Source organism: Lagenorhynchus albirostris, chromosome 2 (genome assembly GCF_949774975.1).
Source record: "Lagenorhynchus albirostris chromosome 2, mLagAlb1.1, whole genome shotgun sequence".
NCBI classification, from domain to species: domain Eukaryota; kingdom Metazoa; phylum Chordata; class Mammalia; order Artiodactyla; family Delphinidae; genus Lagenorhynchus; species Lagenorhynchus albirostris.
Genome location: NC_083096.1, coordinates 73,589,562 through 73,603,625, shown reverse-complemented (window position 1 = coordinate 73,603,625; position 14,064 = coordinate 73,589,562). Strand labels below are relative to the sequence as shown.

General features: G+C 54.0%; 2 protein-coding genes across 4 annotated transcripts; both read left to right on the top strand.

Annotated features, from left to right (window-relative positions):
• The first annotated feature begins 892 nt into the window (after window positions 1-892).
• On the top strand, window positions 893-4,340 carry LAMTOR2 (late endosomal/lysosomal adaptor, MAPK and MTOR activator 2). The gene is made up of 4 exons (XM_060136343.1): window positions 893-1,070; window positions 1,366-1,528; window positions 3,826-3,915; window positions 4,152-4,340. The coding sequence occupies exons 1-4, from the start codon at window positions 1,003-1,005 to the stop codon at window positions 4,206-4,208; spliced, it is 378 nt and encodes a 125-aa protein (XP_059992326.1). The 5' UTR covers window positions 893-1,002; the 3' UTR covers window positions 4,209-4,340.
• A 1,366-nt stretch (window positions 4,341-5,706) lies between these two features.
• RAB25 (RAB25, member RAS oncogene family) lies at window positions 5,707-12,342 on the top strand. 3 transcript variants are annotated; one of them, XM_060136315.1, is made up of 5 exons: window positions 5,707-6,018; window positions 8,917-9,112; window positions 10,702-10,895; window positions 11,553-11,691; window positions 12,013-12,342. In XM_060136315.1, exons 1-5 carry the CDS (start codon window positions 5,976-5,978, stop codon window positions 12,080-12,082), a joined length of 642 nt encoding a protein of 213 aa, XP_059992298.1. In that variant the 5' UTR covers window positions 5,707-5,975; the 3' UTR covers window positions 12,083-12,342. The 3 variants fall into 3 exon arrangements, with proteins under 3 accessions (XP_059992298.1, XP_059992316.1, XP_059992307.1); XM_060136324.1 differs by having other exon boundaries at window positions 5,710-6,018; window positions 11,553-11,633; XM_060136333.1 differs by lacking the exon at window positions 11,553-11,691 and having other exon boundaries at window positions 5,708-6,018.
• Window positions 12,343-14,064: the final 1,722 nt, after the last annotated feature.

The window sequence follows — 14,064 nt, the reverse complement described above, 5'->3', positions numbered from 1 at the left end:
TCCCAAGGTTTCACCGCCCCCTCCGGACCAGCCTCAGCCACAGCGCCCCGGGCGGACTGGGGGGGCCACTGCAGCGGGGTCCGCCCAGGACTGAGCCCGGGGTCCGGCAGCTTTGACAGGGCCTTGCTGGGTTGCGGCCCCCGAGGGGTTCGGGGCGGAGGCGGGGCGTGTCCGTCACTGCGGGACGGGGGCCGAACTAGCCCGCCCGAGCCGAGTTGAAGTCCACCCGGGCCCAAAGCTGCCCCCGCCCCTCTGCGGGTTAAGTCCCGTTCTGGGACAAAGGACTTTCTGTGTCGCCGCTTTATCTCTGTTCCCTGTGATAACTGGTCTTTCTCGGGAAGCCCAAATTCTTTCTAGGCCTGAGACCTCTCCCGACTTTGAGGTTGAATTTTCCCACTTCTGGATGTCCACCTAAAACCTTGTCTCTAGGATTGACTTTATTCCCCTGGGAGTAGTGGCCTGCCCGAAGTCTATTAAGTACAGTTCTAGAGACCTGAATTTTGCCTGCGTGGCCCTTCTGAGCCTTGGTTTCCTCAATAGTATCTATCGCCTCATCTCACAGAACTGTGCATAATGTAGAAATTTACTTTGAAAAGTAACCAAAGGTGTGCCCGACAAATATAGGGATTTTATTTTCTTTTAACTACTGAATCGTGAATTGTCAAGCGGATATGACTTTTCTCTGCCCGAGGGGGTTAAATGTCCTTCCACTACTGCCTCTGTCCTTTTTCTCCCGCTCTTTTCCCCCATAACCGCGTGGTCGCACTGGAAAAAACGAACTGTAGTTCCCAGGGTGCCTCGCGAAATCGCAAAGAACTACAATTCCCAGGGTACTCCGCGGTGGGGTGGGGTTGAGTCAGAACCACAAAGCCAGGCCAGAAAACTACAACTCCCAGGGCGTTCCGGAGCAGGGCAGCTGGACTACGGGAAGCGGCAGGCGGAGGGCGGCAGTAGGAAACTCGGGGATCTGGGTGCAAAAGCCCAGGGATAGGAGCTGCAGGCATGCTGCGTCCCAAGGCTTTGACTCAGGTGCTAAGCCAGGCCAACACTGGAGGCGTCCAGAGCACCCTGTGAGTGCGGACCGAGAACCCGAGTGGCGAGCACTGGCGTGGGGCAGCGCGCGACTCTCCGAGGGAGGGGTGGGGAAGGGAGGAGGTGGCAGAGGGAGCAGCAGCTAGGTGAACCGGCCGGAGGGCCCCTCTCGAAAAGAGAAACCGACGTAGTGGGTGCTCGGGGCACGTTGTAGCACACACTCAGCCCAGACGCTTGCTTTCTAGAAGGGCCAGTGGCGGGAGTTAGGATGGGAGCCCAGGCGTTTGACTCCCCGTCCTGAGCACGTTGATATCCCTCCTGCTCCTTCGCCAGGCTGCTGAATAACGAGGGATCTCTGTTGGCCTACTCCGGTTACGGGGATACGGACGCCCGGGTCACCGCTGCCATCGCCAGTAACATCTGGGCGGCCTACGACCGGAACGGGAACCAAGCGTTTAATGAAGACAATCTCAAATTCATCCTCATGGACTGCATGGTATGGAGAAGGGAGCCACTTCCTCTTTCTCTAAGGGCATCCCCAAGGGGCGACCTGGACCCCATCCTGGATGGTTGGAGGGGCAGGGACAGGATCTCTGGAAGATTACTAAGAGTCGGTCTGCAGCAGCATTTATAATAGGCAGGACCCTATGCATCAAGTGGTGATGAGAAAGGAGTCCTGGACCTGAGGTCTGGCTGGGGTTCTGGTCTCAGCCAGCCACTTATCATTTGTGGAACCTTGGGTAAGTCACTTAACCTCTCTGGGCTTTCTTAACCACACCTCCAAGGTGAAAACAATAATCCCCATCACCACACCATGCACACAGGGTTGTTGTGATCAAATGAAAGGGTGGATATAAACTGTAGAGTGATATGCAGACACAAAGTGTTGTCATCTGAGATTCACAGACTCAGAAGCATGGCAGAGACTCCAGACCCTAGTCCAATCCCTTCAGTTTACAGAGGAATGCGATGCAGTCCAGAAAGGGGAAGTGGCCATTAGACTGTGAACTTCTTGGAAACAGAAACTGTCTCATTCACCTTTCTATCTGTTCAGTCAACAAATTTTTAGATCCCTGCAGTGTTCTCAGGACTGGGGAAAAAGTAGCAAACAAGACAGACAAAAACTACAGCCCTAATGCAGCTTACAGTCTTACATATGCCTTAAATTAAGTAAAATATGTATGTTCATAAAATAAGTTCGTAAATATGTTTTGTAACATGTATGTAAGTGTAAAAAGTAGTATGTTAGGTATTGAAAATGCTGTGGAGAAAAAGCAAAAAGGAAGTGAGATAGGATGTTTGTGTCAAGGACTGTCTCACTGAAAAGGTGACATCTCATCAAAGATCTAAAAGATCTAAAGGAAGTTGGCAAGCCATGTGGCTCTCTGGGTTAAGAACATTTCTTTTTTTTTAAAAATTAATTAATTTATTTTTGGCTGCATCAGATCTTCGTTGCTGCGCACGGGCTTTCTCTAGTTGCAGTGAGAGGGGGCTACTCTTTGTTGAAGTGCACGGGCTTCTCATTGCGGTGGCTTCTCTTGTTGCGGAGCACAGGCTCTAGGCACTCAGGCTTCAGTAGTTGTGGCTCGTGGGCTTAGTTGCTCCGCAGCATGTGGGATCTTCCTGGACCAGGGCTCAAACCTGTGTCCCCTGCATTGGCAGGTGGATCCTTAACAACTGCGCCACCATGGAAGTCCAAGAACATTTCTGATAGAGAGAACAGTAAGTGCAAACGCCCTGAGGCAGAATGATGCCTGGTCAGAGATCAACAAAGTTGAAGTGGCTGGAGTAGCATGAGAATGGGAGAGGTTAGTAGATGAGGTAACCAGAGAGGCAGGGGGTGCAGCACCTGGTTCCAAGCACACAGTGGATGCTTAGCGAAAGCTTGCTGAACCAAATTGAAAAAGCCCCAAGACTGAACTCTCCAGGAAGGATTTCCACTGTAACTCAGCCACCTACCTCTTCCTCACTCCCTCCTTAACCAAGGATACTAGTTCCACTGATGATTCCTAGGGTGCCTACCCTAGAGCTGGTGCTATAAAGGCGATAGCTTTCAAATGTTCTGACCACAACCCAGCCATAAGAAATATATTTTAAGTCAGAGTCCAGTAAAATGAAAGTTTCATGAAACAGTACTTCCCTTACTATATGCAATATACTTCATTTCCCTTCTTTTTTTTGGCCGTGCCGCACAGCTTGCGGGATCTTAGTTCCCCGACCAGGAATTGAACCTGGGCTCCAGCAGTGATAGCGCCGAGTCCTAACCACTGGACCACGGAATTCCCCTTCTTTTTCTTTTAATGCTGATCAACTTCTTAATTGATCTGGGGTCAGTTAACCCTGGGGCCAAACCTACAGTTTGAAAAACATTACGTTGGGTAGTGAGGAGAAGTATAAGTTGGGTTACTGCTCTTCCCTTACCATAATGATAATAACTGTATAATAAGCCATAATAATAACATCACCCATCTGGACAGCCCTTTGCAGATACAAAACTCCTTCCTGTGTATTAGCATCTTCACCAGCTGGAGTGAGGTACGGGTTACAGAAAGAGTAACTGAGCTTCTGGGAGATTGAGTTTCCCAGGGCAACTTGGTTAGTAGGTGGCTGTGCTGAGGCTGGAATGGCCTCAGAACTTCACGTCTAGGTCTGTGGCCAAAGTTCCCCAGCAGAAGCTCCTGCTGTGCCCAGGACATGGAAGGAAGATACAGTCTCTCTCAAGAAGAGCCCATGGGGGAAGCGGGGCAAAGGGTGCAAGCAGAGCATCACATCCCCTGATATCACCCCCACCAGGAGGGCCGTGTAGCCATCACTCGAGTGGCCAACCTTCTACTGTGCATGTATGCCAAGGAGACTGTTGGCTTCGGAATGCTCAAGGCCAAGGTGTGTATGTGCCCATCCCTGTAAAACCCTGGGTCCAGCCTTCATGCTGCGTCATTGTGTCCACTCCCATCCCCACCACCTTCCCAGAGTCGTTCTCGTGTCACCCAATCCACGTCTGGTGCGGGCTAACACTGGAGGCTGGGGGCTGGGGGCTCGGCATTAGGAGTAGACCTGAATTTAAGATCCCTCCAATGGCAGGCCTTGTGTGCGACTGGTTTCTCCTCCCTTTCTCGCAGGCCCAGGCCTTGGTGCAGTACCTGGAGGAGCCTCTCACCCAAGTAGCAGCATCGTAATGGGTGTTGGTGGAAGCGGGGTTCAGAAAAGAGAGATGACCTTTTGGAGGGGCAGGGCCCCCTGGGGAAGCCTTCCTGGATGTGGAGGGTTGGGGGGACTTTGTTCTTCCCAAGAATAAACTTCAACTCCTGTCTTGTGTCTTGGCTGCTTTCTTGGATGGGGGGGAATCAGAGGAGATAGGAAGGAGCAGGGATTGCTTATAAGGTTCTTCATGTTTTGCAAGTGAGGGGCTTCCCACTCACTCCTTCTCCAACACCAAAAGGTTATTGGCAGTGATGCCTCAGGTCCCTTGGCCTCTCCAGCGGTGTGACCTCACCTGGCCGCCACCACTCAGAGAAGAATCTTACCCACCTGTTGGCAAAACCTAGGGAGTGGGCTTCCCTGGTGGCGCAGTGGTTGAGAGTCCGCCTGCCAATGCAGGGGACGCGGGTTCGTCCCCTGGTCCGGGAAGATCCCACATGCCGCGGAGCGGCTGGGCCCGTGAGCCATGGCCGCTGAGCCTGCGCATCTGGAGCCTGTGCTCCGCAACGGGAGAGGCCACAACAGTGAGAGGCCTGCATACCGCAAACAAAACAAAACAAAACAAAAAACCTTGGGAGTGAGCTGAGAGGAACAAGGGGCTGGTGGGGGTCATGTTGGACAGAGAGAAAACAGGGCGTGGGAGTTCAGTGTCCTTCAGTCCTGAAGTCCCTTGGGGGACACCTTTTCTACTCTTGGTTGGGAGAGTGCCCCCTAGCGGCCTACAAGGGCCACCCCTTCCCTCTTCTCCAGGCATTCACAAGCTCACACAGACCTTCTCCAGATCAGGAAGCCCTTTGCAGACAGGAGGGCTTCGCTCTGAAGCCTCAGGTCCTGGGGAAGGAGTAGAAAAAATCCAGAAGTCCTGTCACTGCACTCAGACCCCTCACCTCATCTGCTGTTTCTGCCCCAGGTCTCCCCCTATCCAGCGTCCTTAGAACAAGGCTGGATGGGGAGCTACCAGCCCCTTTCTTAGTGCTGTAGGAAGGGACCCATCCCAGGCAAGCAGGTAGGTTGCAAGTTCCAGCTCCACCCAGGATGAGAAACTGCCCATCCCAGGCCCTGGGCTGTCAGGGAGCGGCAGAAGTTGCTATATCTAAGATGCACCTCCCAGAGCTCTGCGCTGCAGCAGGGTGACCCCAGCCCCTCCTCACGACATCCCTTCCTCTTGTGCCCCCAGTTACCCCTCACCACAGGCTCTGCGGAAAAGCGGGAGGCCGAGTAGCTTCCTGCTCCCCAAGGGACTATTTCTCACTCACTGGTGGCTGGGCCCCCCATGGCCACAGGTCCCAGGAACCTAGCAACGCGAATTCTGTCCTCTCAGCTGGTTCTGTGAAGGTCCTGTCCCTGTCCCAGCTGCCCCCATCGTCACTCCCTTGAGCCTGCCTGCTGCCTGCTTGCAGGAGCCCAGGCTGAGAAGCAGACACCCAACCTGTCTAACCTGTCTGACGTCATTGTCTCTCCACCCACCTGGGCCCCAGGTCTCCAGCCGCTCACTGTTCCTGTTCTCAGCTTCCGTCCTCTCAGCTTCCTTACAGCACCGCCACCCGCCAGAGCTGAGCCCCCCTAGGCCCTGGCTAGCCTGAAGTCGGCCCTCGATCCCTCTGGCTGCAGAAGTCTCTTTACTCCCGATGAGAGGAAGGCCGGATCCAGGTCTCTTGAGAGCTGAGGGTTGACGGCATTGAACCAACGCACAGACCCGTCACCTCTGCCCTCGAAGACACTTGTGCCCTCCATGTGGAGCCAAGATGGGGAACAGAAACGAGGAAGATTATAACTTTGTCTTCAAGGGTGAGTCGGGGTCCGTAGAGAAAGAGGAATGCCTGAGAGAGACCCAGGAAGAGCACAACAGAGCCAGAGGCCCCTTCCTGCTTTTTAATCACTTAGCAGGACCTACCTCCTAGGGCTCATCATTCCTTTGGATAAGAAAGAAAGCCTAAGGAGTGGGGGAGGGTCTGTTTACTGGCGCTGCCAGAATGCTCTAGTAAATAATGCTGATCACCCCTTAATGGTACCAAGTTAGGCTCCTCTGCCCTGTTCCTAAGGGAAGCCCAAACCCCTAGGAATATTCAGCCACTGCAGCACCAGAGGTGGAGGATTCCCTCCTGAGAAGAAGGGGAAACAAGCCGACTTAAGAGGAAGAAAGTCACCTTTCTAGGCAACTGTACAGGAAAGGAGAGATAGGATAGATCTATCCCGTCGTAGCGCTGGAGAAAGCCATAGGGAAGATGTAATGATTGGGAGAAGGGTCTAACAGAACCTGGAGGACCCCCAGCACCATGGCTTTGTCTGTCTGCCCCTTGGGCTCAAATACTAGCAACTGGGTTCAACTTGGCTGTCCCTGGAAGCCCGCATGTATCTTTCCTGCTCCTTTATCTCGCCCCTGTGTTTGGTCAGTCTAGTGTTCCCCACCCCCACCTGCACACCTCCTTCAGGGCAGGGTGGACTGGCTGCCCTATGGTTCCCTCTCCAGCCACCCCACCCCACTGCCTCTCCCAGCCTCGGCCCCGCCCTCACTTGAGCTGGGAGTCTCAGTCGACCAGGGGTTGGGGAACCTGTACTCCCAGCATCTTTCCCAGGAAGGGAGACAGAGTAAGGGTTAGCAGTGGACTGGGGCAATACTACTCCTATCGTTTATTGAACCCTTGCTATGTGCCAGCCAGTGGCTCATTAATCACCATAACAACCCCAAAATTATCTTTCATTTTGAAAGCATGAGTTCAGATCTCAGCCCGGCCGTTTACGAGTTATTACAGGTTGGGGTCACTAGAAGCAGACACTGAGAAGTTTGGGGCATAAGATGTTTATCGTGGCTCAACAGCAGTGAAAGGAGGAGGCAGGACGCAGGATTGGGCAGAGGGAGAAGTCACACTACAAGGCAAGATCACAAAGCCTTGGCCGAGGGCAGGCAGCTCTGGGTTCCCCTCGCCTTGCTCGGGCGCTGCGTGCAGACTGCCCAGGAAAGGTATGACCTCAGGTGAGGCTACCCTCTGCATCAGAAGCAGATGCTGAAGGAGCCAACAGCTGAAGGCTGTGTGCTGACTGCACTGCCTGCGGCTGGGGGCAAGTCCTTCCTATAAGGCTCATCTGAGCAGCACAGCTCGTGTTTACCACACTAGCTGTGCCATCTTGTGCAAATCATTTAACCCCCCTGTAAAAATGGGGTGATACTAATAATGGTACTTGCCTTATGGCATTGTTGTGAGGATTAAATGAGTTAATGTGGTTAAAGCCTTCAGGATGGTGCCTGGCACACAGTAGGCGCTCAATAAATGTTAACCATTAGCATCTCCATTTTACAGATGAGGATGAGACACAGAGCAAATAGCTTACAAAAGGTCACTAAGTCAGTACTCAAAGCCAAGTCTGTCTGACTCCAAAGCCCTTGCCCTGAGCCCCTTTGGGGCCAGAGGATAGGGCTCAGACCACACCCACTGGGAGGGATGAGATGGGGATGAGGTTCCCAGTAGGGGAGAGGCAGGAACACACACACACACACACACACATACGTCCATACAACCTCTTATCCACACACACCCATATAGCTCCCAGCTCTTTCCTGCACTAAACAAATAGGGAATTTTTAAAGTTGGAGGGGGCCTTTATAGGTTTTATAAACAGGGAAACTGAGACCCAGAAAAGGTGAGCCACTTGTTCAGGGTCACACAGCTAGTCAGAGGCTGAGTGGGGACCAGCACCCAGGATATGTGGTGTGCAGTCCTGGGGTGCCTGCCTGCCTTTGCATAACCACCCTGGGTAGCTCAGGGCCAGTGCGATTATGAGCTGTGCTTACAGCAGCCCCACATTCTAACCCCAGTCCCAACTCACCCATGGTGGGTAAGGCTGGGCCCTGGGTGCTGCCCTCCAGCCTAAAGGCTCTTCACGGCCCCACTGGTGGCTCCTTGTCCCTGGAAACCTAAAGGTAAAAGCACTGTTCTACCAACAACAATAACGACAGTAACAGTTTTGCACACTCACTATATCCTGGGCAATATCTCATTTACTTCTTGCAACAATCCGTAAGATAGATGCTATTGTTATTACCACTTTTTCATAAGAAAAAGGTCAGAGAGGATAATAGCTTGCTGAAGGACACACATAGCTGGTCCCACGCCCAGTCCCATGGTCTTAACCATACAAGACTGCCCCTTCTTGGGGACAACTGGATCCTAACTTCTTGTACACATACGTCCATACCTTTCCCCCACCTACAGACGTGTCACCTGCCAAACTTTCTCCTCACCCACACTTCTGTTCACACCTCTGCTCCCCACGCAGAGACACACAAACCTCCCACTTGTCCTTCCAGCTCGTATACATAGAAACACGCACAATGTTCTCATACTCCCCCACCCAGAAATGTGCAACCTCCCCCCAGGCCCCTACCCTCCCTCCTTCCTCACAGCCCTGAATGCCAATACCCACAAACAGCCCATAGACGTCACTCCATCACCATATTCGCAGGTCGACTCTGCAGCCACGTCACAACACACCAGGCCTAGAACTCTTAAACGGCCTGTTTCAAACTCTCAGCCCTTCTGCCCCCCCCCCCATGGATGCATTCATGTAGAGTTGCAGACCCTAGCCTCTGCCAGGAGACCTGGCTCCCTCCTCAGTTTTCTGAGCTCAGCTCCCCTTTCCGGATGGGCAGACCCTCCAAGCTCAGCCCTTATCTCTCCACTCCTTCAGTGGTGCTGATCGGCGAGTCAGGCGTGGGGAAGACCAATCTGCTATCCCGATTCACTCGCAATGAGTTCAGCCACGACAGCCGTACCACCATCGGGGTTGAGTTCTCCACCCGCACTGTCATGCTGGGCACCGCCGCTGTCAAGGCTCAGATCTGGGACACGGCTGGCCTGGAGCGGTATCGAGCCATCACCTCGGCGTGAGCTGGGGTTGGGGGTCTCCTGGGGCGCGGGGGTGCTGGGGAAGTCAGGGCACACCTCTGGAGGAAAGGTGGAGGAGGAGAAGGAGGCAAGGACACTCAGCAGCAAGTTCCCTGAATGGGACCACAGGCCACTGCGCCCGAGTCAGGAGACGTGAGTACTGTGAGCTATGAACAGTCTGAGACAGGCTGCGGTGATACTGACTGCTGGAACTAAACACAAAGGTCATCGCCACCACTTACTTAAGTCTTTGCTATGTGCCCAGGAAGGTACAAGGCACTTTACATTGGGCATTTTATGTAATCCTCAAAGTACCACAGGAGTAGGGTGCTATCATTAATTCCTCTTTAAATACGAGAAGTTTGAGTCTCAAGCAGATGAAATCGGGGTGCAGCTGGGATGGGGGCAGGTTCCGCGATCAAGAGCACCCCCTCACTTCTGCACAGTGCTTTGCACTTGGCAGCCTTCACTGTCTAACCACAAGGTGAAGGGCTGGACCCCTCAGCTGCATTTTACAAAGACTCAGAGGACATAGGGGAACGTAGGTCTCCTGACACCAGACACAGAGTGTCTCCCAGTCAGTGTTAGGCCAAAGGTGGTGTGTGTGTGCGTGTGTGTGTGTGTAGTGGGGGACAGCACAGGAGTCAGGAGCTTTGTTTATACATACCCATTACTCTTGGACCGGTCACCTGACTCTTTTTTTAAAACGTTTATTTTATTTATTTATTTTTGGCTGTGTTGGGTCTTCGTTGCTGCACACGGGCTTTCTCTAGTTGCAGTGAGCGGGGGCTACACTTCATTGCGGTGCGCGGGCTTCTCATCGTGGTGGCTTCTCTTGTTGAGGAGCACGGGCTCTAGGCGCGAGGGCTTCAGTAGTTGCGGCTCACAGGCTCTAGAGCACAGGCTCAGTAGCTGTGGCGCACGGGCTTAGTTGATCCGCAGCATGTGGGATCTTCCCAGACCAGGGCTCAAACCCGTGTCCCCTGTATTGGCAGGCGGATTCTTAACCACTACGCCACCAGGGAAGTCCTGGTCACCTGACTCTTACGAGCCTCAGTTGACTCTTCAATAACATGGGAGTAATTAGATCCCACCAGTCTGAGGAAGCTCCATCTAACTCCAAGAGTGAGACTGGATGCTTGCAAGGATGCCTCAGATGTTAGGGGAGATTTAGCTAGTCCTAGAAAGACGGCCATGAGAGAGAAGACACTGTGGGTCAAGATCTTAGAGGTGGGACATCTAGGAGGCTGTCTTGACCAGAGCCCTGGTATACATTGGTGAATAGCAGGGGCTAAAATCAGAAAAAAAGACCTGGAGAAGCAGAAGGGCTAGGAAGGAGGAGGGAGCCCGTGGTTTTGGAGAAGGGAGGTGAGTCTTCGGAGGCTCCAAGACCAGTGTCCCTGGAGGGTGCTCAGCTTCGGACATGGGAGCTTTGGGCTGCCCTGTGCGGTTTGGGTCTCTGGACTCTAGTTTTCATATTTCCCCATCTCTGGTACTCATCTCTGGCTTTTGGCTTGAGGGCTCTGCTCTGAGGCTGGGCCTGATGGCCCTGACCTTGCCTCTGTCCACCCCACTACCCCCCACCCAGGTACTATCGTGGTGCGGTGGGGGCCCTACTGGTGTTTGACCTAACCAAGCACCAGACCTATGCCGTGGTGGAGCGCTGGCTGAAGGAGCTCTACGACCACGCCGAGGCCACAATCGTCGTCATGCTCGTTGGTAACAAGAGTGACCTCAGCCAGGCCCGAGAGGTGCCTACTGACGAGGCCCGCATGTTCGCTGGTGAGAGCCCACCGTGACCCAGCCTGACCCCTCCAGCCCTGCCGATGCAATCCCAGATCCCACCTCCCCAGCCCCTGTTCCCACCGTAGGGCTCCGGCCTGGACGTCCTCCGCAGGATCCCCTACCTCTACCTCATCTTCCTCAGAATCTCTTAGAGCCTCCCCTCTGTGACCCCGTGTCCCTCTTTATGTCCCACCACTTGCCCTGAGATTGTCTTTATGGGCAATTATTCATAGTTGGTTTTAGGACAACCCACCCTGCGATGCTCAGAGATCTTAAGTGTAGCAGGTGGGCTCCCCTTGACCACCGGCAGTCACACTTTCCCCAGGCTTTCTGGGGTTTAGAGGCAACAAGATACAGTGGTTAAGGGTGTAGGTTGTGGAGTCCCATGGCCCAGCTTCACATCTCTTGGCCAATGACTAGCTGTGGGACACCAAGCAAGTTCTTTATTCATTCTCTCTGTTTCTGGGCTTCAGTTTCCTCTTCTATAAGAAAGGGTTAGTATTCAAACCTACCTCACAGGTTGTTTTAAGTTTTATATGAGCTACACATGCCAAGGGTTTAGTGCATAGCAAATGTACATGGTAAACATGAAGTAAATATTATTATTATCGCGTTGGCCCTCCACAGCTAATGGTGTGCTTCCTTTCCTGTCAGAAAACAATGGGCTGCTATTCTTGGAGACCTCGGCCCTGGATTCCACCAACGTTGAGCTGGCCTTTGAGACTGTCCTCAAAGGTAGAGCCCCTGCCATTCGGCAGGCACCCCATCCCATTCGTGAGCCTCTGTGGACAGTGTGAGGAACGCAGACACCCAGCCCTCGCCTGCCCCAGCTGATTCCTCAGCCCCTCTGTCGACCCCCAGCCTTCTTAGAGCCTCCCTAGTATGCCCCCCACCCCCTCAGCTGGAGCTTAGGGAAATAAGCAGAAGGCCACACTTACCAGGGAGCTGAGTCTTAGCCCTTCTCCACCCACGTAAGTAGAAGGGACCCAGGTGCCCAAACTCCTCTTCCTTCTAGCAGAACCCCCGGTGTTCAGAAAGGGGCACGTACAGTGTGTATGCGGAGGGCGGGCTCTAAATCTTCATCTGACCTGACCACTGCCCTCTGCCCTCACAGAGATCTTCGCCAAGGTGTCCAAGCAGAGGCAGAACAGCACCCGGACCAATGCCCTCAGCCTGGGCAGTGAGCCGGGCCCTGGTGAGAAGAGGGCCTGTTGCATCAGCCTCTGACCTGCCCCTGCTGGCGCTCTGGTGTCCCCCATTCCCACCCCAGATCCAGGAGCTTTCCCTGCCCTGTGGTTCCAGATGTCAGAGTGGCCGGCCCCTGTTCGCAGCCCCGCAGAGCTCTAAGGTCTTCATGCGCTGCCCCTCCTCCCCACATATCTCTATTATCGGTCACCCCCTCACAGACTAGGGCCCCCCAATAAAGCTGTGTTTTGTATCAAGACCTGGACATCCTGCTGCTTCCTTGTGCCTCCCTTCATCTCTGGCCCAGTTCCCCTCCCCTCCCCCTCCCTCCATCCTCCCCACCATACACTGCCCCCCAGGGCCAGCTGCCTCTGGAGTCCGGGGACAGTGCCAAGGGGGTGGGAGGGGCCCGCCCTTCCCTCTGCCAACCCCCAGGGCAGGTAGGGGAGGGAGGACAGCATGGCAGAGAGGGGGTATCTGGAAGGCAAGACAAAAGGAAACCATCGGCGGGTACCATCTGGTGCCCAGGGCCCTGGTGCCAAGAACTGAGGGCACTCCAATGCCAGGGGTGAGGGGAGGAGGCGGGAGTCAGGGCTAGCCCTGTGTGTGCTGGGGAAGGGGTTTTAAGCCTGGGAGGTGGCGGGTCTAAGTGTTCCTTCCAGGTTTCTGCCTGACCCCGAAGAGGGGGTGTGGTGTGTAGGGATGGATCGAACCTGGTGGGGATGAGTGGGGAGTGTTGGGCTCTCAGCTCTCTGCCCCTTCTCCATCGAGTCCACGAGCTGGCTGTCCGGGGAGCGTCGAGGTCACCCAGCCTCGCCTTCCCCTGTTCTGCAGGGCAGAGTGGAAGGAGGTCTGCTGGTACCCCCACGGAACAGAAGGCGGTAAATGGGGAGAAAAAAGAGAGGTTGAGCACTTGGAGACGCAAGTAGGGAACTGTGGAGAGCAGACAGGAGCCGTCCACTTCCTGCAAGGTGAGCAGGGTCACCCAGAATCACACCAGAGAAAACCCCACTCACCCCAAGGTGGTTCAGACTCGCATGCAGAGAAAAGAGCCAGAGCCTTAAGTAATAATACTTTTAATAAAATTAAGTTCTTAATAGCACATTTAATACATTAACCCTCCCCCTTCTTGGTTTCTCTGTGTTTTGTGCAACATCACTTTGACTTGATTATTCATGGGTCCGTTTTTTTCCCGCCTTTATTTTGCTTTTGAAACGTTTTTCCTTGGTGGATTTGTAACGTGTCTTCACTAGATGCCTCAAATTAAGTCTGACCACAATCCTACTCTACTTTCTACAGTGGAGAGACCACTCCCCCTGCCCCAGGGCTGTCTCCCCCCACCCACCCTACCCCACCCGTACCCTCGCACGGGGAAGGGGAAGCCCTCCCCACCCCAGACGCTACCTTCCCAAACTAGCGGGGTTTCTAGGACAAAAAGAGCAGGGGGGATATCTGTCCCTAGGTGGGGTGAGAAGAGTAAACTGGGGAGAGGGAGATGTGTGTTTGGGGTCTAGGGCCAGGGAGGGGCATGAGTCATTGGTGTCATGGAACAGGCTCTTCTTGCCAAGAACCAAGGGGCCTCCACACCCCCTTGGATAGGAGGGAGGGGCCCGACCTGATTGCAAGCTGGGGTTGGTAGAAGGCAAGTGCTTAAAAAACAAGTTGATTTCTCACAAGCGAAAGCCAAGCTCCCCAGTTTTCTGTGGGGAGGGCGATGTGCCCTGGGGCCAGGGCACAGTGGACGACCCCTACCTGAACACTTACAGATGGAGGTGGACTAGAACAGAGCGTTAGGGTCAGGGTCACCCAAAGTCGCTGCTGCCCTCCCCCTGCCTTTGTACCCTTGGGGACCAGTTCTCCCAGGCCTTTAAGGGCAGCATCTCTGCTCTACCCCAGTGGGTGGGAAGTCCTTCTTGGAATCTAACTTCTATGAGATAATAAAGCACTTTTGCAAACCTGTAAAGCACAGTGCAGCTTTAAA